The 26,349-nt window shown below is 42.8% G+C and overlaps 1 protein-coding gene across 1 annotated transcript in view; it reads right to left on the bottom strand.

The window, feature by feature from the left end:
• The window catches only part of LOC144597062 (cation channel sperm-associated auxiliary subunit epsilon-like), a 110,296-nt gene that overhangs the window by 71,249 nt on the left and 12,698 nt on the right, over nt 1-26,349 (bottom strand). Inside the window, exons 4-8 of the mRNA XM_078405976.1 lie at nt 24,687-24,756; nt 20,373-20,455; nt 16,155-16,215; nt 14,829-14,906; nt 2,393-2,499 (exon numbers count right to left, since the gene is read on the bottom strand). Of these exons, the coding sequence (XP_078262102.1) occupies nt 2,393-2,499; nt 14,829-14,906; nt 16,155-16,215; nt 20,373-20,455; nt 24,687-24,756 (399 nt within the window). The remainder of the gene's footprint in view (nt 1-2,392; nt 2,500-14,828; nt 14,907-16,154; nt 16,216-20,372; nt 20,456-24,686; nt 24,757-26,349) is intronic.

Raw genomic sequence — 26,349 nt, 5'->3', positions numbered from 1 at the left:
TCTATGAATGGGAGGGGGAGTTAAAATGCTGAGCAATTTTTATCACACTCGGTTCTGATGAATGGTACTGTTAAAACTGCATACAAATGGCTTACAATCACTTCTGCTCCCACTTTCCAGTAACGCAGAACAAAGTTCACTTTCACTTCTATACTCAAAGCCTCTATTCAAATGGTGTTGGGAGAGATATCTTATTTCCTATTGGAAATCTACTGTTCAAAACATGCGGGTTGTTTGAATTATGGTCTTTTTAGGTCCTCTGCATTATCTGACAGGCATTAGGATGCTTAAGAACTGCATGAAAGGAAGGTATAGGAGCCTTTTGTGTTTATTCGCTATTTTAGCATATTATACTACTTTGGATCCTGCTGTATTATTTTTGGTCACTGGGGGTTGTTGTAAGATGAATACTTGGCTTACGTATGTGGACTGGGAGGAGTCAGGGGAGGTGCCAGAATTATGGGTAGAATTGGAAATTCACTGATGTAATGCTTCAGACACGAGAGAGCTATGATTAAGATATAAGTTCTTACCAAAATTGAACGACGGGAGATATACTAATCTGTTTGTATTACTACTTCAATAAACAACTAACTAAACTGAAACGTCGTGAAGATCTCTCTGTGTTGTTTTGCATCTAGAAATATCACACCACTCCTTCGTCATACGGTAAGCTGATGGACTTTGTTGGGAAGGACTAAGTGGCCACTATATTGTAATAATTTATCTCAGCCAGAGTGAAGAAATCAAGTGCTATCCTCAGTGAGTGAAGAAGATAAAGTAAACCTGTCTCTAAAGAGTCATTTAAAGTTATAATTGCCTCTAGGAGGGACACTGGAGCTTGGAAATCGACTGGAAGAGAACAGGGTTATTACCTGCACTAATCTGACTAACCGGGATTGGAAACTTCGAAAGCCTTCGCACAGGAATTGTAAGTTCAGCATTGCTTTATTGGAAAAGCTGTTTTTCAGAAATGGTATTGGAAAGCTGCAACTGAAAAATTTTGGAAATGCTGAGAATAAAGAAGTGACCTTGAACGTTGCTAGTTATCAGATTTGTTTTGAATTCCTTTGAAGATACGACTTTACGTCTACACGTCTTAATGGGATAGCCAGCAGTATGTCTGTGGTTAATTCAGATGTACAGTCACAAGGTGGTGACATCGGAAAAGAGCCAAAGGTGGAAAAAAGGACTATCAAACTTACATCCAAAGGCTGTGAATTGCTCTTTGAGCAGCACGAGAAGAAAAAGAAATGAAGATATAAAGAAGCTGGCAGGTTAATGGAAGATACGAAAGAGCTAATGAAATCAAGTGAAAATGTAGATGAGGTACGATTCAACTTGATTCAATTTAACCATCTCAATGATGGAATCGATGAAGAATATGAAGCATTGAAACAGTAATCACTACCAAGAGGAACTTGAAAAGCAAAATCAGTGGATTCACCGAACAATGGACGCTTTCAATGAGTTTGCACAAGAAACTGAGGCGTGGCTATTCGAGGCTGGTCAACAAACTATACACTCTATATTGGGAAGGACCAAGTTGCCGCTATAGAAGGGAAGAAAGTCTTCAACAAGCTTAACCAACACAGATCTCCCATGCGTGCATCCCCTGACTATATTTAAAGAGCCAGTGACCATTCCTCTTTCCTTTCTGCTGTGTGAATTTAAAGTGATATTTTAATTTCAAATATCTTGCTGTATTTCAGAGATGTTTCATGATTTTTCATTGTTCTCAGCTATTCATAGAACCTTTTAGACATCTTTGCAGCATGTTGAGGCAATTTATGCTTTTCTAATGTATTAGCATTTCCATTTGGTTTCTAAACTGCAATGATCCACTGTCCAGTTCTCATTGCTACTAGATTTCATTTTCAGCTGGTGTTGCATCTCAGCATTTTGCTTTTCATGTCATTGGCCACTGGGTGCCATTGTCAATTCTGTGTCCGCAACCGCTTTTGTATCACCTCAATCAGTTTGGTATGATGTGGTGGTCGTTTTGAATCTAGCCTGTGCACAATGGCTCACAATGAACAAACAGAGAATAACTCCTCATCATACAAAACGGATTCACTCATTCAATCATTTAGCATGGAAGATGCGTTTCTTTTTCACCTTTTAGCTGAAATGGATAGGATTCTTCAAAAATGTCCTATATTTGCCAGTAAAACTCTAATAATCTGCCATTCAATTGTTTAGAAATCTCAATGGTCAGGTATTTAGCTCACCAAGGCATTTTACCACCCTCCCTTTAAACTCACTGGATCCCCGTTTCCTATACTCCCTTTATACTCACTGGGACCCCATTTCCTGTATGATTGGTAAATGTTCATGCAAAGAAAGTATTGCTTCTAGGTATTACTTTAACAACCCTTTTTGGAATACATACCCCTCTACAGCATGAAATTGTGTGGTGTACTCGTGATTAATCGGATAAGATTCCAGATCCAAGCTTTGACCCAGATTAAAGAATTCTTTGGTTAAAACACGAGATAACTATTGGGGAAAAAAACATATGTCATTTGTTAGATATCGTTCTTAGAGCTAGGAATCAAAGGATATGGGGAAAAAACAGGAACAAGGTACTGATTCTGGATGATCTGCCATAATCATATTGAATGGTGGTGCTCGATCGAAGGGCTGAATTGCCTACTCCTGCACCTATTTTCAATGTTTCTAAACAGTTTTGAACAATGAGTAGCTGTTCACTAGTAAAGAATTTTGTGACATTTATTTAAGTCATAGAGTCAAAGAATGATACAATGCGGAAACTAGCCCTTCGGCCCAACTCGCCCACACCGGCCAACAATGTCCTAGCTACACTAGTCCCACTTGCCTGTGCTTGGTCCATATCCCTCCAAACCTGTCCTATCTATGTACCTGTCTAACTGTTTCTTAAACAATGGGATAGTCCCAGCCTCAACTACCTCCTCTGGCAGCTTGTTCCATGCATCCACCATGCTTTGTGTGAAAAAATTATCCCTCGGATTCCTATTAAATCTTTTCCCATTCACCTTGAACTTATGTCCTCTGGACCTTGATTCCACTACTCTGGGCAAAAGACTCTGTGCATCTACCTGATCTATTCCTCTCATGATTTTGTATACCTCTATAAGATCTCCCCTCATCCTTCTGCGCTCCATGGAATAGAGACCCAGTCTACTCAACCCGTCCAGCAACATCAATGAGCAAGTGGACACGGTCTCATCATACATCTCCTTCTGTGTGGACAATATTATTCCCACCAAAAAGGTTACAATCTTCCCCAACAATAAATCCTGGGTGACTAAAGAACTCAACGAAATCCTCAATATGAAAAAGAGAGTCTTCTTCACTGGCTCTGAGACTGAGAAAATGGGGGTTAAAAGAGAGGTCAAGCATGCCATAAAAACTACAAAGACAAAGTGGAACCTCCGCTCAGCTTGGCTGGCTCTCAAGAACATGGCAGCTGTGAATACGGCTTTTACCACCGGCAAGTTTATTCAGGTTGCAGGCAGCAGCCCAGCATCACTACCTGATGACCTCAATTCTTTCTACACCAGATTCGAGACAGACAACCGCAACCATCTCCGCACTCAAAACTGGAGACTTTGCCCTCACCATTAACACAGAGGATGTGGTAAGAGCCCTCAAAAAGACCAAAGTGAACTCAGCACCTGGGCCAGACAACATCAGTGGCCGTACCCTGAGGTGATGTGCTGAGCAGCTAGGGGGCGTGCTCCAGCTCCTGTTCTAGAGCTCCATGGCCAGCGGCATAGTCCCCAGCTGTGGAAACACTCCAGTTATTCCCATAGCAAAAAAGGGCACTATCAAGGTCCTAAATGACCACAGGCCTGTGGCTCTCACCTCTCTTGTGATGAAGCTATGGAGAGGGTCATCAAAAACCAAATCATTAAGCCAGTACATTCACAGATGGACCCACTCCAGTTTGCATACGGTGCGGCTGCAGGGGTTGACGACGCAAAAGCATTCATTATAGACACCATACATAAACATCTGGAACTCCCCAACACTACAGCCAGACTCCTGTTTGCAGACTTCTCCTCTGCATTCAACACCCTGCAGCCACACATTCTTGCAGAGAAACTCACCACCCGTTTCTACCTAGATGACCGACTAATCCTGCAGATAATGGACTTTCTCACCAACAGGTCACAGAGAGTGCTGGTCAAAAACACCTTCTCCAACCTCCTACACACATCAACTGGCTCCCCGCAGGGCTGTGTCCTCTCACCCCTGCTCTTCATTCTGTACACTGATGACTGCAGGTCCACCCAGCCAAACTGTCATTTGGTTAAGTATGCTGATGACACAGTTCTCCTATCTCTGCTCTCAGGCCCCTCACAGCACCACAGCTCAGCTCTTCATGAGTTTGTGGAGTGGTGCGACAACTCCTGTCTTGAACCAAATGCAAACAAGACCAAGGAGATGGAAGTGACCTTCTCCAACAAGCAGAGGGAACTGGCTGCGACAGTCATCACCACTATCCACGGAAAGCTTGTGGAAATTGTTGAGGAATACAAATACCTGGGCAGTCTTCGACAACCTGCTGAAATTTGCCTCCATCACATAGGGTATCCTCAGGAAATACCAGCAGTGGCAATATCTCCTGAGGAAGCTCAACTCCTTTGGGGTCAGCAAGGACATCCTCATAACGTTGTACTACTCCTTCATTGAGAGCGTCATCACGTTCTCCTTCACCTGCTGGTTCCACTCCATCAGCCTTCAGAACAGAAACCGCCAGCAGAGCACAGCCAAAGTCTGTTCCAAAATTATTGTACTCCCTGTCAGAGCCCTCTCCACCCTATGCAACCAGCAGATGCTAAGGTCAGCTGGCAGGATTTTACAGGACCCCTCACACGTTCTGTTCTCTGCGTTTGAGTGGCTCCCCTCAGGACGCCGGCTTCGTTGCCCAGGCTGTAGGACACAAAGGAGAAGGGCAACCTTTGGCCCCAAGGCTGTTCAGCTCCTCAACTCCCAATCACCCCTGTCCCGCTACTCACCCTGCTAATCCCCCCCCAATAGTTTTTGCACTACTCTACGTGCCTTTGTAAATTGCGCGACGGGGACAAAGAAAGTGTTTTGAACTTTGAACTTGAACTCTCCCTAAAGCTCACACCCTCTAGTCCTGGCAACATCCTCGTAAATCCTTTCTGTACCCTTTCAAGGTTGACAATATCTTTCCGATAACATGGTGCCCAGAACTGAACACAATATTCTAAATGCGGTCTCACCAATGCCTTATACAACTGCAACATGACCTCCCAACTTCTATACTCAATACTCTGACTGATGAAGGCCAAAGTGCCAAAAGCCTTTTTGACCAGCTAATCTACCTGCGACTGGACCTTCAAGGAACCATGCACGTGTGCTTCTAGATCTCTCTGCTCTACAACACTACCCAGAGGCTTACCATTTACTCTGTAGGTTCTGCCCTTGATCGACGTCCCAAAATGCAACATCTCACACTTTTCTGAATTTAATTCCATCAACCATTCCTCTGCCCACCTGGCCAATCGATCCAGATCCTGCTGTAATCTTTCACAACCATCTTCACCATTTGCAAAACCATTAACTTTTGTATCATCAGCAAACTTGTTCATCTTGCCATGTATTTTCTCATCTAAATCATGATGTAGGTGAAAAACAGTAAAGGGCCCAGCACCGAACCCTGGGGCACAGCACTGGTCACAGGCCTCCAGTCTGAGAAGCAACCTTCCACCATCACCCTCTGCTTCCTTCCAGGGAGCCAATTTGTTATCCATTCAGCTATCTCTCCTTGGATCCCATGCAATCTAACCTTCCAGAGCAGCCTACAATGCGGAACCTTGTCAAACACCTTACAGAAGTCCATGTACACAACATCTACAGCTCTGCCCTCATCAAATATTTTGGTCACGTCTTCAAAGGATCAATCAGATTTGTGAGACACGACCTCCCAAGTACAAAACCATGCTGACTATCCCTAATCAGCCCTTGCCCATCCAAATGCCTGCATAACCTATTCCTCAGAATACTTTCCAGTAACTTACCAACTACAGATGTTAAGCTCACTGGCCTATAGTTCCCAGCATTTTCCCTGCAGCCCTTCTTGAAAAGAGGCACAACATTTGCCACCCTTCAGTCTTCCGGCACCTCTCCTATATTTAAGGACGACTCGTAAATTTCAACCAGGACTCCCGCAATTTCCTCTCTAATTTCCCTCAATGTCCTCGGATACATCTGATCAGGTCCTGGAGATTTGTCTACCTTCAAACATGACAGTACCTTCAAACACGACAGTACCTTCGCGGTGACCCTGAGTGCTCTAAGACTCTTCCAGTGACTGCGCCAAATTTCCTCCGTCCTACTGTCTTTCTCCTCGGTAAATACAGAGAAAAATACTCATTTAGCACCTTGCCCATCTCCTGTGGCTCCACACAGAGGTGACCGCTTTGATTCCTGAAAGGTCTCTCTAGTTCCCCTTTTCCCCCTTATGTATTTATAAAACCTTTTGGGATTGTCCTTAATGCTACCCGCCAGAGCTATCTCCTGGCCTCTTTTTGATCTGATCAGTGTTATATTGTTACAATTGATATTGGGTTGTAACATGCAAAAGAAGTGCTTGACGATAATGTGATTTTGATAGCGTGAACAGTTGCAGAATGAGAAGCCTGTAGAAGCCATTATAATAGATGGAACTATTAAAAGAGAACTATGACACAAAGTGCTGTCTCCATTCTTTATCTTGAAGATAGACTTCAAGGCAACACAAAACATAATATGGTGGCAGCGGTGTATGTGGCTATGATTCTGAAGACAACCCACAAGTTTTTTTTTGGTGGTTTTTTTTAGTTTTTTTTTTACATTTACCCAGCCAATTAACCTACATACCTGTACGTCTTTGGAGTGTGGGAGGAAACCGAAGATCTCGGAGAAAACCCACGCAGGTCACGGGGAGAACGTACAAACTCCTTACAGTGCAGCACCCGTAGTCAGGATCGAACCTGAGTCTCCGGCGCTGCATTCGCTGTAAAGCAGCAACTCTACCGCTGCGCTACCGTGCCATCCTCCTGCACTCCAGGGAGTCGCAGCCTACTCAACCTCTCCCTATAGCTACGATCTTCTAATCCTGACAACATCCTCATAAATCTTCTCTGTACCCTTTCCAGCTTGATTACATCTTTCCTACAACATGGTGCCCAGAACTGAACACAATACTCTAATGCAGTCTCACCAATATCTTATACAACTGCAACATGACCTCCCAACTTCTAATAATAATAATAATAATAATATTCATTTATTGTCATTGCAACGAGTACAACGAAATTAAAAAATAGCCAATCCTGACGGTGCGTACAAACATATATGCAATAAATGCAAAAACAAATAAATACATAAATACAATTAAATACAATTATATTAAGTACAAGATTTTTTAACGGTGTTGCCTAGTGCAAAGGTAGTGTTCAGTTCTCGTATGGCCCTGGGGTAAAAACTGTTCTTAAGTCTGTTTGTTCGGGATTTGATCGACCTGAAACGTCGACCAGAGGGCAGATGAACAAACAGACGGTGGCCGGGGTGGGATGGATCTTTTATTATTTTGCCTGCTCTACTGAGGCAGCGTAGTTTGAACAGGTGCTCCAGGGAGGGCAGTGAGCAGCCGATGATCTTCTGGGCCGTCGTGATGACCCTCTGAAGGGCCTTCCTGTCCTTTTCTGAGCAGCTGGCATACCATGTGGTTATACAGTATGCCAGCACACTCTCGATGGAGCAGCGATAGAAGGACAACATGAGCTTCTCCTGCAGGTTGGTTTTCCTGAGGATCCTCAGGAAGTGGAGTCTCTGCTGTGCCTTCTTTACTGTGGTGATGGTGTTGGTAGACCAGGTAAGATCCTCTGCGATGTGCGTACCCAGGAACCTGAAAGCTGGTACCCTTTCCACACAGACCCCATTGATGTATAGTGGGTCGTAATCTCCACTGGTTTTTCTAAAGTCAATTATAAGTTCCTTTGTTTTGGAGGAGTTCAGGACCAGATTGTTCACTGAACACCATGCTGCCAGCCTTTGGATTTCATCCCTATAGGCTGTCTCATCTCCTTCTGAGATGAGTCCAACCACAGTCGTGTCATCCGCGAACTTGATGATGGTGTTGGTGGGATGGGTGGGGGCGCAGTCGTGAGTGTAGAGGGAGTAAAGGATGGGGCTCAACACACAGCCCTGTGGTGAGCCGGTGCTCAGTGTAATGGTGGAGGAGAGGTGAGGGCCTATTTTGACGGTCTGGGGGCGGTTGGTCAGGAAGTCCTTGATCCATTGGCAGATGGTTTGGGAAAATCCAAGGTCGGAAAGTTTGGTGACCAGTCTGCTCGGGATGACCGTGTTAAAGGCAGAGCTGAAGTCGAGGAAGAGCATCCTCACATAGCTCCCCTGGTGTTCAAGGTGGGTCAGTGCAGTGTGAAGAGCAGTGTCGATGGCATCCCCTGTAGACCTATTTGCTCTGTAGGCAAACTGGTGTGGGTCGAAGGTGGGTGGGAGGCTGGCTTTGATGTGCTGCAGGACCAGTCTCTCGAAGCACTTTGTGATGACCGGTGTGAGTGCTACCGGACGGTAGTCGTTAAGACCGCTGATGACAGACTTTTTCGGCAGTGGGATGATTGTGGCGGACTTCAGGCAGGGAGGGATGGTGGATTTTAAAAGGGACAGGTTGAAGATTTTTGTGAAGACCTCAGATAATTGGTCTGCACATTCCCTCAGCACTCTGCCCGTCACACCATCGGGGCCTGCAGCTTTCCTGGGATTCACTGCTCTGAGCACGCGCTTAACATCATACTCCTGCACAGTGAAGGTGTTGCTGTCAGGTGCTGGAGAGGGTGTTATGTCTGCCACTGTAGCTTTCACCTCGAAACGAGCAAAGAAACAGTTAAGTTCCTCTGCCAGCGAGGCGTCGCCGTCGGCAGTCGTGCGGTTGCTGGTCTTGTAGTTGGTGATGTGCTGGATGCCTTGCCATACTCGCCGTGGGTCATTGTTGGAAAAGTGGTCCTCAATCTTCCTCTTGTAGGACGCTTTGGCATCCTTGATGCCTTTCTTCAGGTTGGTTCTAGCAGCACTGTATAGAGCTCTATCACTAGACCTGAAGGCAGTGTTACGGTCCTTGAGGAGAGACCTGACATCCTTTGTCATCCAGGGTTTTTGATTGGGATACAACCGGATGCGTTTGTCGACGGTGACATTGTCAACACAGTTTTTGATGTAGCAAAGTACAGTTGATGTGTACTCCTCCAAGTCATGATCCTCAAAAATATCCCAGTTGGTCCTTTCGAAGCAATCCTGCAGCTGCGAGGAAGCTCCTTCAGGCCATGTCTTAACAGTCTTTATGGTGACTGGAGCTTTCCTCCTGAGTGGGGTGTATGCTGGAGTTAGGAATATGGACAGGTGATCTGACTGCCCCAGGTGTGGTAGTGGTGCTGACCTGAAACCCTTCTTAATATTTGAGTAAACCTTGTCTAGTGTGTTTTTCCCCCTGGTAGCACATCTTATGTGTTGTTCAAGTTTCGGGAGAACTGACTTTAGGTCTGCATGGTTGAAGTCCCCGGCTATGATGTGGGCTGCTTCTGGATATGTGCTCTGTTGTGAGTTTATTGCACCGAGCAGGTAGCTTAAAGCTGTGCTAGCGTTAGCATTCGGTGGGATGTAGACTGCTGTTACTATAACCCCTGTAAATTCGCGAGGAAGGTAAAAAGGCCTGCATTTAACTGTTAGGGACTCCAGATCAGGAGAACAGTGGTTATCTATGATTTGGATGTTAGTGCACCAGCTGTTGTGCACGTAAATGCATAACCCCCCCCCCTTGCTCTTACCGGAGTCGATGTTTCTGTCCCAACGAAACGCTGTACGCCCGGCTAGCTCAATGGCTCCGTCTGGGATAAGTGGATGAAGCCATGTCTCTGTTACTAAGAGAATGCAACAGTCCTCCACGAGTTTGTTTGCTGATATCTGTAGTTTTAGTTCGTCCATTTTGTTGATGATGGATCTGGCGTTGGTGAGAAACATGCTGGGTAGCGGTGGTTTGTGTGGCTGTCTCTTTAGCTTGGCAAGTATACCGGACCGGCATCCTCGCTTTTGCTTCCTGTTTCTCCTCCGCCTGCGACGCCTGTTCGTGCCGACAACTATCCACGGAGCGCCCGGTGTCCTGGCTATCTCTTCCGGTATATTTCGCGGGTGTGGAAATTCGCGCACAAGGTCCCGATTGCACTGGAATCCTATGAACAGAAGATCCTTTCGGTTGTAGGTAGGATTTGCCTGATTTTCCTGATTTTCATGACTAAATTTGACTAACAGACATAACACAGATAACACACATAAAACGCACCGAAAGGGAGAGCTGTGAGCCGCTGCGTCCGTGCGCGCCGCCATCTGTAAGTGATGAATCTGTGGATGACTATCTCACAAAGCTGAAGAACGTTGCATCGAAATGTAAGTTGAGAGATACGCAGGAGATATATGACAGGGTGCTTGACCAATTCATAAGGGGAATATTCTACAAAGAGGTCCCTACGTCTCTCATTGGAAGGGATGAGCAATTGACTCTCCAAGATCCCACTGACTTAGCACAAGGACATGAAGCAACTAACTAGCAAATGTCTCCAATGTCTCTTACAGGCATGAAAGTGGATGCAGTGAAGGCCTAGATACAATATAGACCCAAAAATCCACAATCTGAGAAATCGTCTCAGCCACCAACCAAACCTAAACAGCAAATATGCAAGAATTGTGCCAGATCTCATGTGTTCAGTGATAAAACCAACTATCTAGCCTTTGGAACCATTTGTAGGAAGTGTGAAAAACAGATTTACCTGCAGTCAGTCTGCAGAGCTGCACATACAGTGCATTCAGAAAGTATTCAGACCCCTTCACTTTTTCCACATTTTGTTACGTTATAGCCTTATTTTAAAATGGATTGAATTCTTTTTTTTAATCATCAATCTACACACAATACACCATAATAAAAAAAGCAAAAACATGTATTTAGAAATTTTTGCTGAAATATCACATTTACATAAGTATTCAGACCCTTTGCTATGACACTCAAAATTGAGCTTAGGGTCATCCTGTTTCCATTGATTATCCTTGAGATGTTTCTACAACATGATTAGAGTCCACCAGTGGTAAATTAAATTGATTGGGCATGATTTGGAAAGGCACACAACTGTCTATATAAGGTCCCACAGTTGACAGTGCATGTCAGAGCAAACACCAAGCCATGCAGACGAAGGCATGGTGGTGGCAGCTTCATGCTGTGGGGATGTATTTCAGCGGCAGGAACTGGGAGACTAGTCAGGATTGAGGGAAAGATGAATGGAGCAAAGTACAGAGAGATCCTTGATGAAAGCCTGCTACAGAGCATTCTGGACCTCAGACTGGGTGGAGGTTCACCTTCCAACAGGACAATGACCCTAAGCACACAGCCAAGACAACGCAGGAGTGGCTTTGTGACAAGTCTGTGAATGTCCTTGAGTGGCCCAGCCAGAGCCTGAACTTGAACCCAATCGGACATCTCTGGACGGACCTGAAAATAGCTGTGCATCGACGCTCCTCATCCAACCTGACATAGCTTGAGAGGATCTGCAGAGAAGAATGGGAGAAATTACCCAAATACAGGTGTGCCAAGCTTGTAGCGTTATACCCAAGAAGACTTGAGGCTGTAATCGCTGCCAAAGGTGCCTCAATAAAGTACTGAGTAAAGGGTCTGAATACTTATGTAAATGTGATATTTCAGTTATTTCTTTTCAATTACTTTGCAAAAATTTCTAAACACCTGTTTTTGCTTTTTTATTATGGGGTATTGTGTGTAGATTGATGATAAAAAAATGAATTTAATCCATTTTAAAATAAGGCTGTAACAAAACAAAATGTGGAAAAAGTGAAGGGGCCTGAATACTTTCTGAATGCACTTTAAACCACAGCAAACTAAGAAGAAAGGAATAAATGTGCACACGAGAACAATATGATGTGGAGTTCCTTGAGCTAAATGTAGGGATCATGCAAATTCATAGCTTGGATGATAAGTATCAACGTCAAGAGATATTTACAAAAGTCCGCATTCAGAGGAACAAAACGAAGATCGACCTCGGATGCAAGGTGGACACTGGTGCACAGAGCAACATCTTGCCTCTCCACATCTTCAGACAAATGTATCCTGACAAAGTGGATAAATGAGGAATTTCAAGACCAGAAGTTCTACAGCAGATCAAAGCAATCCTAACTGTTTATGGAGGTACAAAAATAAGGCAGCCAGGAATGATTATGATCACTTGCACACATGACAAGCAAGCAAACTGTACCTTCTTTGTAACTGATACTGACAGACCAGCAATCCTGGGACTGCAAGCCTGCCAGGTCGTAAACCTCATATCTCTACACTGTCAGATAACAGAGACTTCATCTACTCGCCGAATTGAACAGAACACACCTGTTAGTGAGCGACCTACAAACTGAAACAAAAATGATCTCATGGTAATGTATCCTGATTGCTTTGAAGACACCATTGGTGGATTTGAGGACTACGAGTACCACATTACTCTAGATCCAGCAGTGAAACCAGTTAGCCATCCAGCACGCAGAATTCCACTCGAACTGAAAGACAAACTCAAAGCCGAATTGGAGACAATGGAAAAGAAAGGAATTATTGTCAAAGTTGACAAACCAACAGATTGAGTCAACTCCATCGTAGTGAAGGAAAACCCCAATGGCAGACTAAGGATATGCCTTGATCCTCGTGATCTTAACAGAGCCTTAAAGAGAGATCATTACCCTACACCCAGTCTTGGAGAAATAACTCCTTCATTAGCTGGAGCCAAGGTGTTCACCAAGCAGGATGCACGGATCAGATATTGGAATATTAAGATCGTCGAAGAGTTATATTGTCACAATTGAAACTGGGTTGTAACATGCAAATTAAGTGCATGACGTAGTTAAGTCATGTGATTTAGACGGCGCGAACAGTTGCAGAATGAGCAGTCTGTAGAAGCCATTATAATAGATGGAACTATTAAAAGAGAACTATGACACAAAACGCTGTCTCCGTTCTTTTTCTTAAAGACCGATTTCAAGGCAACACAAAACATGACACTCAGCCATTTTCTCTTTTGATTCCAATGACTCGCACTGTCAGTACAAATAGAAGACTGATGCAGGGTCACAGCAAGAAACGTTGACTATCTATCCCTTTGCCTCCACAGATGCTGCTTGACCTGCTGAGTTCCTCCCACAATTTGTTTTTGTATGTTCCCTTATTTCAATCCTGTCTCTGTTCCAAAGGGGGCACATTTTGCAATGTCGATAAATAACTACTTTTGGTCTGAGAAAATATATTAATTGTGCTCCCAAATTTTTTTTTAAACTTGTAGAAGCTAATATAAAATCAAATCAGAAGTGAAGCATCCAAGGTACTTTCTTAGGAAGTGTTCATAGAAAAATAGGTGCAGGAGGAGGCTATTTGGCCCTTCGAGCCAGCACCGCCATTCATTGTGACCATGGCTGATCATCCACAACCACAATGTTCATAAACTTTGCCCTTTTCAGAACATAATGCAGTGAATTGCAGCCAAAATACTTTAGAAGTGTAATCACAATTGTCTTCATGAAACAGATAGTAAATTTGAGCATAAAAGTCCCTTGAACAATAATATTGTTAAAATATAATCTACTTTTTTGGAAGAGTTCTATTGCAGGGTCGCTACCTGAAACTTCCACAATTCCTCCCTCCCACACATATCCTGCTTGACACATTAAATTCCTTCAGCAGTTTGTTTTTCACTCCAGATCCCAGAATGTACAGTCTTTTATGCCTTAATTTTTGGGGGATTTTGACTGAGGATAAATAATAGTCATAGTATCATACTGCACAGAAACCGGTTCTTCAACTCACTGAATCTGCACCCACCACCAAGCACCCATTTATACTAATCCTAATTATATTTTCCCAATATTCTCAACAACTCCCTTAGATTGTATCCTTGAGGAATAATTTATAGTGGCCAATTAAACTGTATATTTGGGATATTGGACAATTGAACACCTAAGAAAAACCTACTTGTCACGGGGAGAACATGCACTCTCCACGCAGACAGCTCCAGAGGTCAGGATTGAACCCAGATCTCTGGAGTTGTGAGGCACCAGTTCTACTAGCTCCAATGCCAATCGAAATATTGGCAAGAACAGCGGGAAAACACATCTGCTCTTTTCAAGATGGAACCGTGGGATCTTTGGTTCACCTGACAAATCAGATGAGATTAAATCACTCTTTTTCAAGGGATTTTCCACAATGGAAAGGAATGCCAGCCTAGGTTTCTAATTTATATCTCTGGAGTAAAATCAAGTTCCAAATATCACAAAAAATATATCTCTTGCCTACAAACAAGGTCGTAGTTTAAAATTTATCTCAAATAAGAATTCCCTAATGATTTCGGCAAGTTTTAGTCCCAGACTGCTTTGAGAATGGAGTTTTGGGGATGTAATCGAAAGCTTCTGATCCTTGCATCAGGAACAAATAGAAACCCTTTTCTGCCCTTCTGCAAAGGGAAGAAGGAACACACTATCTCACATGAGCTACCCACCCACTTATCCTGTCAATCACCTCTTGACCCATCTTTGGTAGAGTTTCTGGGTCCCACACTGGACTCATCAGTTTCCTCAGTAACCACAGGGTCATGCTGGAAGTGATGAGTTTGGTCCTGGGGGGACTGCCAAAGAAAAGCAGAAATACTACAAATATCAATGTTACCCTGTAAATTAAACAAACCAGGTTGCTATTTGTATGACAAAATAATGTCCTTTATTCTTACCAGAGAAGGCACTTCAGCTTTATTATTCAACTCTGCAGAAGAAGCTTTCTCAGGATCAAGTATCCAAATTCTAAATATCTGTACAAAAACATTAATAGACAAATTGATTACCATTAAATTGAGTGAGAATAGTAACATTATTTTTTACAAGCTCTGAACACAAATGTTGAACTTGCACTCATTCATCTGTATTGAATAGAGGCAGTATTCAATCATTCATCTAACAATATATATATTTAATTGATTCATCTTTTTGCAATTTATTGCCCATCCCTAAATGCCATGGAGGATCACCTAAGAGAATGGAATTACATTTAATGGATGGATGATTAAGACTTTCTCTTGGTGGTGGTCACTAGCTGACACTTTTGTGGAAAGAACATGATTTGCTACTAATCAGCGAATGCAGGCATGGACTAGTTCATTTGCTGAGAAATTATGTATTGTGGATCCATCAACAAACTCTTCATTTCTGATCTTATGATGAAGCAGCTGAAGATGTCTGGGCCTAGGACACTACTCTAATGTCACTTCACACTAGGCAATCTGCTGCAAATCAATCTGAGCAAACAATAAACTGCTGGAAGAACTCAACTGGGTCAAGCAGCACTGTGGAGGCAAATAGAAGGATAACATTTCAGGACTGAGAATGTCAAGTGGAGGTAGCCAGTATAAAGAGGTAAGAAGAAGGGGAAGGCAAGTAATAAGTGGAATCAGGCGAGGAGCCCCATTACAGGAAGGATGTGGAGACTTTGGAGAGGGTGCAGTAGAGGTTTACCAAAATTAGCTGCAAAGAGAGGTTGGACAAACTTGGATTATTTTTGCTGGAGCATCAGAGGCTGAGGGGAATGGATGAAAGGGGATGGATGAGGGGAGTCTGTTCAAAGTATATAAAATTATTGGGGGCATAGATAGGGAAGACAGTCAGAACCTTTTCACAGGATGGAAATATCAAAGACTTGAGGGTATGGCTTTAAGTGAGAGGCAACGTTTAAAGGAGATGTCCAGGGCAAGCTTTTTTTAAAACAGAGAGTGGGGGTGCCTGGAACATGCTGCCAGGGGTGGTGGTGGAGTCAGGTACAATAGTTTAAGAGGCTCCTGGATAAGCACATTGATATGCAGGGAATGGAGGGATATGGATCACCTGCAGGAAAAAGGGATTAGTCAAACTTGGCATCATGTTCTGCATTGCTGACAATTGGGCCTGTTCCTGTTCTAATGTTCTCCATTCTATGAAATTCAGCTGCACATTGATTATAAATGTTATTTTATCTGTGTGATCTAATACGAGGCGTAACATTTCAGTCTCATTTCGGAATTACTTACATCCTTCTGAAAGGGATTTTGAAAATGTTCATGTTCTTCTTCAACATAATCAGCTACTAAACTGGACAATCAAGCAACAAGATCAATCAGGATCATGGTTTATTAATTACTGCCAATGAAAAATTTAACTATGAAGCCATTTTTTCTCAGTACATGTGTACACTTTAATACAAAACCACAGAACAATTACCACAAGAAAGTTGTGGTGGAGATAAAGATCTTACTGGTGGGAGGAAGAAAACAATGGGCACAGCACTCACTCATCTCTCTCCCAGATGTTTGTGACAGAGTAGAAGTACAAGGTCAAGTAGAGTATAAAACAGCACAACAGTTACTAGCCAAACACATAACTGGTTAGAGAAGGAAATTGACTTCTCTTTCCTTTCATTCCATTCATCCAGAAAGTATGCAAGATCTATTGCAGGCATTATAGGGTATGGGAAATAGTGCTCCTGGCATGCTTAAAGTGACCACAGGAAACGGGGCGCACAGTGCATTTACAAGAGACATAAGAAACAAGGCCCTGAGTGCGCTTACAGCGTGTGCAGGAAATTCGGTCCTCAGAGCATTTGTAGGGAGCGCAAGAAACAGCCCTTCAATGTGTTTGTTGGGATTGCAGGAAACAAGGCTCTCTGTGCATTTACAAGGAGCGCAGGAAATGGGACATAGAAAAATAGGTGGAGTAGGCCATTCGGCCCTTCGAGCCAGCACCGTCATTCAGTATGATCACAGCTGATCATCTAAAATCAGTACCCCGTTCCTGCTTTTTCCCCATATCACTTAATACCTTTAGCGCTAAGAGCTAAATTTAACTCTCTTGAAAACAACCAGTGAATTGGCCTCCACTGCCTTCTGTGGCAGAGAATTCCACAGATCCACAACTAAATGGCCTATCCCTTATTCTTAAACTGTAACCCCTGGTTCTGGACTCCCCCAACGTCAGGAACATTTTTCCTGCATCTAGCCTGTCCAATCCTTTAAGAATTTTATATGTTTCTATAAGATCCCCTCTCATCATTCTAAATTCCAGTGAATACAAGCCCAGTCGACCCATTCTTTCACCATATGTCAGTTCCGCCATCCCCAGAATTAACCTGGTGAACCTATGCTGCACTCCTTCAATAGCAGTAATGTCCTTCCTCAAATTAGGAGACCAAAATTGCACACAATAGTCCAGGTGCCGTCTCACCAGGGCCCTGTACAACTGCAGTAGGACCTCCTTGCTCCTAAACTCAAATACTCTCGCAATGAAGGCCAACATGCCATTAACTTTCTTCGTTGCCTGCTGTCCCTGCATGCTTACTTTCAGTGACTGATGTACAAGCACATCCAGGTCTCGTTGTACCTCCCCTATTCCTAATCTGACACCATTCAGATAATAATTTGCCTTCCCTGTTCTTGCCATCAAAGTGGATAACCTCACATTTATCCATATTATACTGCATCTGCCATGCATTTGTCTATTCACCCAACCTATCCAAGTCACCCTGCAGCCTCATACTATCCTCCTCGCAGTTAATATATATTGTAAATAACTGGGGTCCCAGCACCGAACCTTGCAGCATCCCACTAGTCACTGCCTGCCATTCTGAAAAGGACCCATTAATTTCTACTCTTTGCTTCCTGTCTGCCAACCAGTTCTCTATCCATGTCAATACTCTACCTCCAAAACCACGTGCTCTAATTTTGCACATTAATCTCTTGTGTGGGACCTTGTCAAAGGCTTTTTGAAAGTCCAGATACACCACATCCACTAGCTCTCCCTTATCCATTCTACTTGTTACATTCTCAAAAAATTCCAGATTAGACAAGCATGATCTCAATGGAGTTAGGTTATTATCTCAATGGAGTTAGGTTATTATCTCAATGGAGTTAGGTTAGGTAAGGGGGAGGTGCAGCGAGACCTGGGTGTCCTTGTACACCAGTCACTGAAAGTTGGCGTGCAGGTACAGCAGGCAGTGAAGAAAGCTAATGGAATGTTGGCCTTCATAACAAGAGGATTTCAGTATAGGAGTAAAGAGGTTCTTCTTCAGTTGTATAGGGCCCTGGTAAGACCACATCTGGAGTATTGTGTATAGTTTTGGTCTCCTAATTTGAGGAAGGACATCCTTGTAATTGAGGCAGTGCAGCGTAGGTTCACGAGATTGATCCCTGGGATGGTGGGACTGACATACGGGGAAAGATTAAAAAGACTGGGCTTGTATTCACTGGAGTTTAGAAGGATGAGAGGGGATCTTATAGAAACATATTAAATTATAAAAGGACTGGACAAGCTAGATGCAGAAATAAATGTTCCCAATGTTGGGCGAGTCCAGAACCAGGGGCCACAATCTTAGAATAAAGGGGAGGCCATTTCAAACTGAGGTGAGAAAAAACTTTTTCACCCAGAGTTGTGAATTTGTGGAATTCTCTGTCACAGAGGGCAGTGGAGGCCAAATCACTAGATGGATTTAAGAGAGAGTTAGATAGAGCTCTATGGGCTAGTGGAATCAAGGAATATGGGGAGAAGGCAGGCACGGGTTATTGATTGGGAACGATCAGCCATGATCACAATGAATGGCGGTGCTGGCTCGAAGGGCCGAATGGCCTCCTCCTGCACCTATTTTCTATGTTTCTATGATTTCCCCTTCATAAATCCATGCTGACTTTGACCGATTCTGTCACCGCTTTCCAAATGCATTGCAATAACATCTTTAACAATCGACTCAAGCATCTTCCCAAATATCGATGTAAGGCTGACTGGTCTATAATTCCCCGTTTTTTCTCTCCCTCCTTTATTAAAAAGTGGGGTTACATTGGCTACCCTCCAAACCACAGGAACTGATCGAGTCGAGAGAACATTGGAAAATGATCACCAATGCATCCACGATTTCTCAGGCCACCTCCTTGAGTACACTGAGATGCAGACTATCAGGCCCTGGGGATTCTTCTTCTTTCTTCTTTCGTATGTCAACTACAACAATCAAAAGTGGCAATTGGTGCTTCAGAGTACCGCATTTGAAGCTTTGCTGCAAATTTTGCCAGTTCTGTAGAACTACCCAGAGTGGACAAGATTGTAAAGCAGCTCCCACCCTAGGCCCTGGGGATTTATCTACCTTCTGTCCCAACAGTTTACCTAGCACCATTTCCTGACTAATGTGGATTCCTTTGAGTTCCACCCTCCCACTAGATCCTTGGTCCCCTAGTGTTTCTGGGAGATTGTTTGTGTCTTCCTTAGTGAAGACAGAACAAAAGTACTTGTTTAACTGTTCTGCCAAGATCTTAACATTACGTCATGTGTATTTGAAAATACCTGTCTCTGATTGTGAGGGATCTACATTTGTCTTCACTAATCTTTTCCTTTTTGCATATCTAAAGAAGCTTTTAGTCAGTTTTTATATTCCCCGCAAGCTTTCTTTCATGCTCTTTTCCCCCTCTTAATTAACCCTTGTCCTCCTCTGTTGAATTCTAAATTTCTCCCAATCCTCTGGTTTGCTGCTTCCTCTACCCAATTTATATGCATTTTCCTTGGATTTAACACTATCCTTGATTTCCCTTGTTAGCCACAGATGAGCGGCCTTTCCCGTTTTATTTTTTTGTCAGACAGGGATGAACAATTTTTTGAGTTCATCCATGCGGTCTTTAAATCTTTGCCGCTCCACCGTCAACCCTCTAAGTATAATTTGGAAGTCTATCCTAGCCAAGTCCCGTCTCATACCTTTCAACTCTCCTTTCTTTAAGTTCAGGACCCAAGTCTCTGAATTAACCGTGTCACTTTCCATCCTAATGCAGAATTCCACCATATTATGGTCACTGTTGCCCAAGGGGCTTTGCACAACAAGATCGCTAACTAATCCTTCCTCATTACACAATACCCAGTCTAGGATGGCCTGTCCTCTAGTCGGTTCTTCTACATATTGGTTTAAAAAAACATCCGTATACATTCCAGGAATTCCTCCTCCTCAGTGCTGCTACCAAATTGGCTGGCCCAATCTATATGTAGATTAAAGTCACCCATGAGAACTGCTGTACCTTTGCTACACGAATCCCTAATTTCCTGCTTGATGCTATCCTCAAACTCCCTACTGCTGTTTGGTGGTCTGTATACAACAGACCTGGTGTGTCAGATGACGAATCATCGAGATTTCCAAATAACTGTATTTATGAACTATGGGGTTTTACTGTACATCTATATTAATGCATTAATTCAACAAGTTATTTTGCACCATGAACAATTACCTGTCAGGCATTTTCACCATATACCATACATAGTTAAACAAGGCAGCACCTAAATTAAATGTGCGGGGAGCATCTTCTATTGTCTAAGAAAGAAACAAAGTGCATTAACAGGACTCTAAATGGAATCACACTATTAAAACCAAAATTGTCAGTTAAAAAAAACTTTTAAAACATTAAAAAACATCTAATAAAAATAAAATATTCAATATGTTATATGTTCACTAATCTTTTCCTTTTTGCATATCTAAAGAAGCTTTTGTAGTCAGTTTTTATATTCCCCACAAGCTTTCTTTCATGCTCTTTTCCCCCCTCTTAATTAACCCCTTTGTCCTCCTCTGTGGAATTCTAAATTTCTCCCAATCCTCTGGTTTGCTGCTTCCTCTGCCCAATTTACTTTATTCAAATAAGTAAATGACTCACCTCAAATACATTGGGAAATCTAGTTGCTGAATCTTTATCAGTTCTCACCCACCACAGATCCAGCAAGAATATTTCCAAAAATAACTGCAGGAAATTGTCATTCCAATGCTCGACTGTATGTCAGGACAATTCAGATTGGCAGCATAAGTATATTGAGAAATTTAGGGCTTCAACATTCACCAGGTCCTCAGAAGTGGTTTTAAGGTAGTATTGAGGCACGAAGAGCATGAAGGTGGATAAAGAGATTTGTGACACCCAGAGAGTTGTGAATCTGCGGAATTCTCTGCCACAGAATTCGTGGAGGCCAATTCTCCGGATGTTTTCAAGAGAGTTAGATATAGCTCCTACGGCTAATGGAATCAAGGGATATGGGGAGAAAGCAGGAACAGGGTACTGATCTTGTGTGATCAGCCATGATCATATTGAATGGCGGTGCTGACTCGAAGGGCAAAATGGCCTACTCCTGCACCTATTTTCTGTTTCTAAATCCCCAGGCCTTAATGGGATCTATCCCAGGTAATTGGGAGAGGCAAGGAAGGAGATTGTTGCGGATTTAACAAAGATCTTTGTATCTTCTATAGCCATTGGCGAGGTCCGGGAGGACTGGAGAGTCCCCAGTATTGTTCCTTTGTGTAATAAGGGAAGTAGAAATAACCTAGGATATTATAGGCTAGTAAGCCTCACATCAGTGGTAGGAAAGCTATTAGAGAGGATTTTTCGGGATAGGATTTACTTGCAATTGGAAGAGCTTATTAGAGACAATTGGCATAGTTTTATCATAGGGCATGTGATAGGAGCAGATTTAGAACATTTGGTCCATCAATCAATTGAATGGATTGATTGCCATTCAACCATGGCAGATCTATCTCTCCCTGCTAACCCCATTCTCCTGCCGTCTCACCATAACTCCTGACACCCATACTAATCAAGAATCTATCTATCTCTGCCGGTAATGCCTTACAAACTTGATAGAATTTTTTGAGAGGGTGACAAAGGTGATCATTTAGGGTAGGACAATAGATGTTTAGCTTGGTTTAGAGAAACAGCGTGGCCCACTGACCAGCGATTCCCACACCCTAACACTATCCTACACACACCAGGGACAATTTACAATTATACCAAGCCAATCAACCTCCAAACCTGTACGTCTTTGGAGTGTGGGAGAAAACCAGAGATCCCTGAGAAAACCCACTGAGGTCACAGGGAGAACGTACAAACTCCGAAAACAGACAAGCACTCGTGGTCAGGATTGAACCCAGGTCCCTGGTCCTGTAAGGCAGCAACTCTACTGCTGCTCTACCGTGCCGCCCTTCAGAGTTGTCTTCATGGATTTCAGTAAGCCATTTGATAAAGTTACTTATGGTAAGCTGATCCAGAAGACTAAGATACATGGGATCCATGGTAACTTGGTCCTTTGGATTCAGGACAGGCTTACTTGTATGTAAACACAAGACATTAGATGCTGGAACCAAAAGGAAAAACAAAATACTGGAGTAACTCAGTGTGTCAGGCAGCACGGCGGCACAGCGGTAGAGTTGTTGCCTTACAGCGAATGCAGCGCCTGAGACTCAGGTTCGATCCTGACTACGGGCGCCGTCTGTACGGAGTTTGTATGTTCTCCTCGTGACCTGCGTGGGTTTTCTCCGAGATCTTCGGTTTCCTCCCACACTCCAAAGACGTACAGGTATGTAGGTTAATTGACTGGGTAAAATGTAAAAATTGTCCCTAGTGTGTGTAGGATAGTGTTAATGTGCGGGGATTGCTGGGCGGCGTGGACTCGGTGGGCCGAAGGGCCTGTTTCCGCGCTGTATCTCTATAAAAAACCATAGATGACATGTTCGCCGGAGGTGACAACCCGAGGCCTTTAATATCCAGGTTCTCCAGAGATCCTACCTGACCCGCAGAGTTACTACACCACTGTGTTTTTGTATGTAAATGCAGATAGTTTGGTTAGTAAGTGAGTTGCGAACAGTGAGGAAGGCTGTCAAACTATACAGCAGATATAGATCAGCTTCATAAATGGGTGGAGAAATGGCAGATGGAATTTAATCTGAGCAAATGTGAAGTCCAAACAAGAGGAAAGTGTATAGAGTTAATGGCAAAACCTTACCAGCATTGTAGAGAGATCTTGGGTTCAAAGTTCATTACTCCCTGAAAGTGGCAACAGAGGTCGATAGAGTCGTAAAACAAGTGTTACAAATGTCAACGACTAGGGTATAGTAGTAGAGTGGAGTACGTTTGGCTTCATCCATCAGAGCATTGAGTATCAGGAAATCACATTGCAGCTTCATAGGACTGTTTCTACGGTGCATTTTGCAATATTTTGTGCATTTCTGGTTTCCCCATTACAGGAAGGATGAGGCAACTTTGGAGAGAGTACAGGAGAGATTTACCAGCATGCTGCCTTGTTAGAGGGATTAGCTGTAAAATTAGGTTGGACAAACTTGCATTGTTTTCTCTGGAGCAAAGGCTGAGGGGAGACCTGATGAAAGTATATAAAGCTGTGAGAGTCATAGATATGTTAGCGGTTGGAACTGACCCCCCCCCCCCCCCCCCACCCCCCTAAATAACTCCCCAGGAGTTAGTCTTGAATGTACAACAGAAGCGTTATTTGTCTTCCTTTGACTTATATGGCCCAGTCAATAGTACTCTCAGCATTACTCCCTGCTGAATATATATCACTGTTTCAGAACCTCAGAAATCTCAATACAGTTATTGTGGATGCTGGTTGAAACGTATGCTTCGAAAGTGCAAGTTGATTAATCTACTGATGGTCTAGTCTGTGGATCAACTCCTACAATTTAGGCACATCCCTAGTTATTCATAAAGAGTATTCTACAGGATCAAGTAGTTGAGCAGGTGTCAATGTCATTTCCACATCCATTATCAACTTCAATAATCGCTTTTAAAGGTTTTATACTTGCTTTGATGTAACGGTTTGAAATAACCTGTTAACCTATTTCATTGGGAAATTATACCATATTGCTATTGGACGGGTATAACATAAAGGACTGGCCCAGTAAGCATGGCAGATTTATCTCTCTAAATGAGCAGAAATGAACTAAATTATTTTCTCACAACATGCTCAACATTACTGATCGTATCTTTTCAATTCCAGATTATGTAATTAATTAAATTTGAATTCCACAGCTGTTGTGGCAAGTGATAAACTCGTTTCTCCCATATTTTTGGTCCAGACCTCCAGATTGCTGGTCCAGTTACATAATCACACTTTACTTAATGACGAGTTGAAGTGCCTTTCTAGTTTTCCCAAGTATTCTGAACAAGTTTCTGATTTAAAAAAAAAATGTGGAGTAGATATTTGATCTGAAATTGATTTCCTATTATATTGTTGCTTTTTTTAGTATGGCTGTATGGTAATCGAGTTTCATATCATATCATATATATACAGCCGGAAACAGGCCTTTTCGGCCCTCCAAGTCCGTGCCGCCCAGTGATCCCCGTACATTAACACTATCCTACACCCACTAAGGACAATTTTTACATTTACCCAGCCAATTAACCTACATACCTGTACGTCTTTGGAGTGTGGGAGGAAACCGAAGATCTCGGAGAAAACCCACGCAGGTCACGGGGAGAACGTACAAACTCCTTACAGTGCAGCACCCGTAGTCAGGATCGAACCTGAGTCTCCGGCGCTGCATTTGCTGTAAAGCAGCAACTCTACCGCTGCGCTACCGTGCCTTAATTGGTACATGTGACAATAAACTGACCTTGAAACCTTGAATGAAAAATAACTAGCGTATAATCTCAAATGTACTTTGTCCAAGATAGAGGAAAGTTAAAGTAAAGAAATCCAGCATGGGAAACTTTGTTTGAAATTTAAAAAAATCTCTCATTGATTCCCCTTCACTCAGGGGGGAAAATACATGCCTGGTTATAAACACGTGGATAAATTCTGTACATTCCACGCACAGGACAGTTCAACGTAACAGAAGGAGACCTGTAGGAAAAGCAAACAATACCATTAAATGATTTAAATTATATTTTTATTTTGTTATTTTAATGACGTAGAACGATAGGTCCAAGCAAGACATGAATCATGTAGGCTAAATCTGACAAGTGTACTAAGACTTTTCCACTGTACTATCTTGCTAAATTTCAGAGTGAATGGCAATATTGCAGAATTATCAGAAACAGTACACACATGAGATGTATCATCAATGTTTTGCTGCCTCAAAACTGTTCAAAAAGCTACATTGATATTTAATGTACAAATTGTATCCTTTTTAAACTTCCTTTGAGGTTTAGAACTGGTTGGGTGGTAGGTACAGGATACAATGCCACTTCATGCACAGCCCTCCAAACCCCCCAACGACTCCCAAGCACAGCCATTTTATTAACCTGGACTTTGCTCATTATAATTACAATGATCAATGATCTCTAAAGGATCCAGGTCAAGGGTGCAAATCATCCAAATGAGTACCTATTACTATATTCCCCATAAACTCATGACTGTGTTAGATCTTTGCACTAAATATAGAACCCTTTATCTATGCACTATGGATGGCTGATTGTATTCATGCATAGTCTTTTCTTTGACTGGATAGCAAGCAAACAAAAGCTTTTCACTGTACCTCAGTATGCGTGACAATAATAAACGGAATTAAATTTTGCCCTAACTCAATTTTCAAGTTTACAGATGACAACAATCTAGAGGGCAGGATTTCAAGCAATGGTAAAACAGAGCATAGGAAAGAGTTAATGGTGGTGCTGGCTCAAAGGGCCGAATGGCCTACTCCTATTGTCTATCTCTGAGCCTCAAGCTCATCTACTTTACTTCTTATATTTTGCGCATTCATATACAATACTTTTAATTCCTTACTCATCTCACCTTTCACATCGATTCCTATTACACTTGGCCATACTCTCCTATCTCCTTCATTGATGTTACCTTTGTACTCTGTTGCGTACGGAACAAAAAGACGCTATCTGTTGACAACATACTCATTGTCCTTACCTCGAAACATGCGGCACTCAAAAGCCGCCAGCTGGTTATCTGCTATTAAACACATTTACTTCCTTATCTACCCCGTTAAGCCAAGCCCCGAAAAGTCCCGATCCAGTGTCAAATTATTAACATATTAAGTATGCTTATCTTTGTATCCTGATGCATGCGGAACCGAGAAGTCACGACTTTTGTACAATGTAAGAGGAAAGCACAATTCCTGTAATTAACATATCAATCTACCTCACATCTATACTTCCTCAGTTGTTAAATTTTTGGTGTATAAATGTCCTGCTGTACCGACTTAACTTTGAAGTTGTGATTACAGCCTTTGACTGAGACACTACTCCCCTTGTGCAAGTAAAACATACCTCTCATGGTTAATCTTATAGTTCCTTGAGTCTTATTAAAGGGTTGACTTCGTCACACTCCATCTATACGTCATCTTCGAGAAAGCAGCCAATGTAATCAAAGGCCATTTATACTGTGACCATTTCCCCATCTCTCTTCATCCATCAAGCAGAAGATACAAAAGCTTGAAAGCATATGCCACCAGATTCAAGTACTGTTATCAGACTACTGAAAAAT

This window comes from Rhinoraja longicauda, chromosome 9, assembly GCF_053455715.1.
Source record: "Rhinoraja longicauda isolate Sanriku21f chromosome 9, sRhiLon1.1, whole genome shotgun sequence".
In the NCBI taxonomy this organism is placed as follows: Eukaryota; Metazoa; Chordata; class Chondrichthyes; order Rajiformes; family Arhynchobatidae; genus Rhinoraja; species Rhinoraja longicauda.
This window is presented reverse-complemented; position numbering and strand designations above follow the sequence as displayed.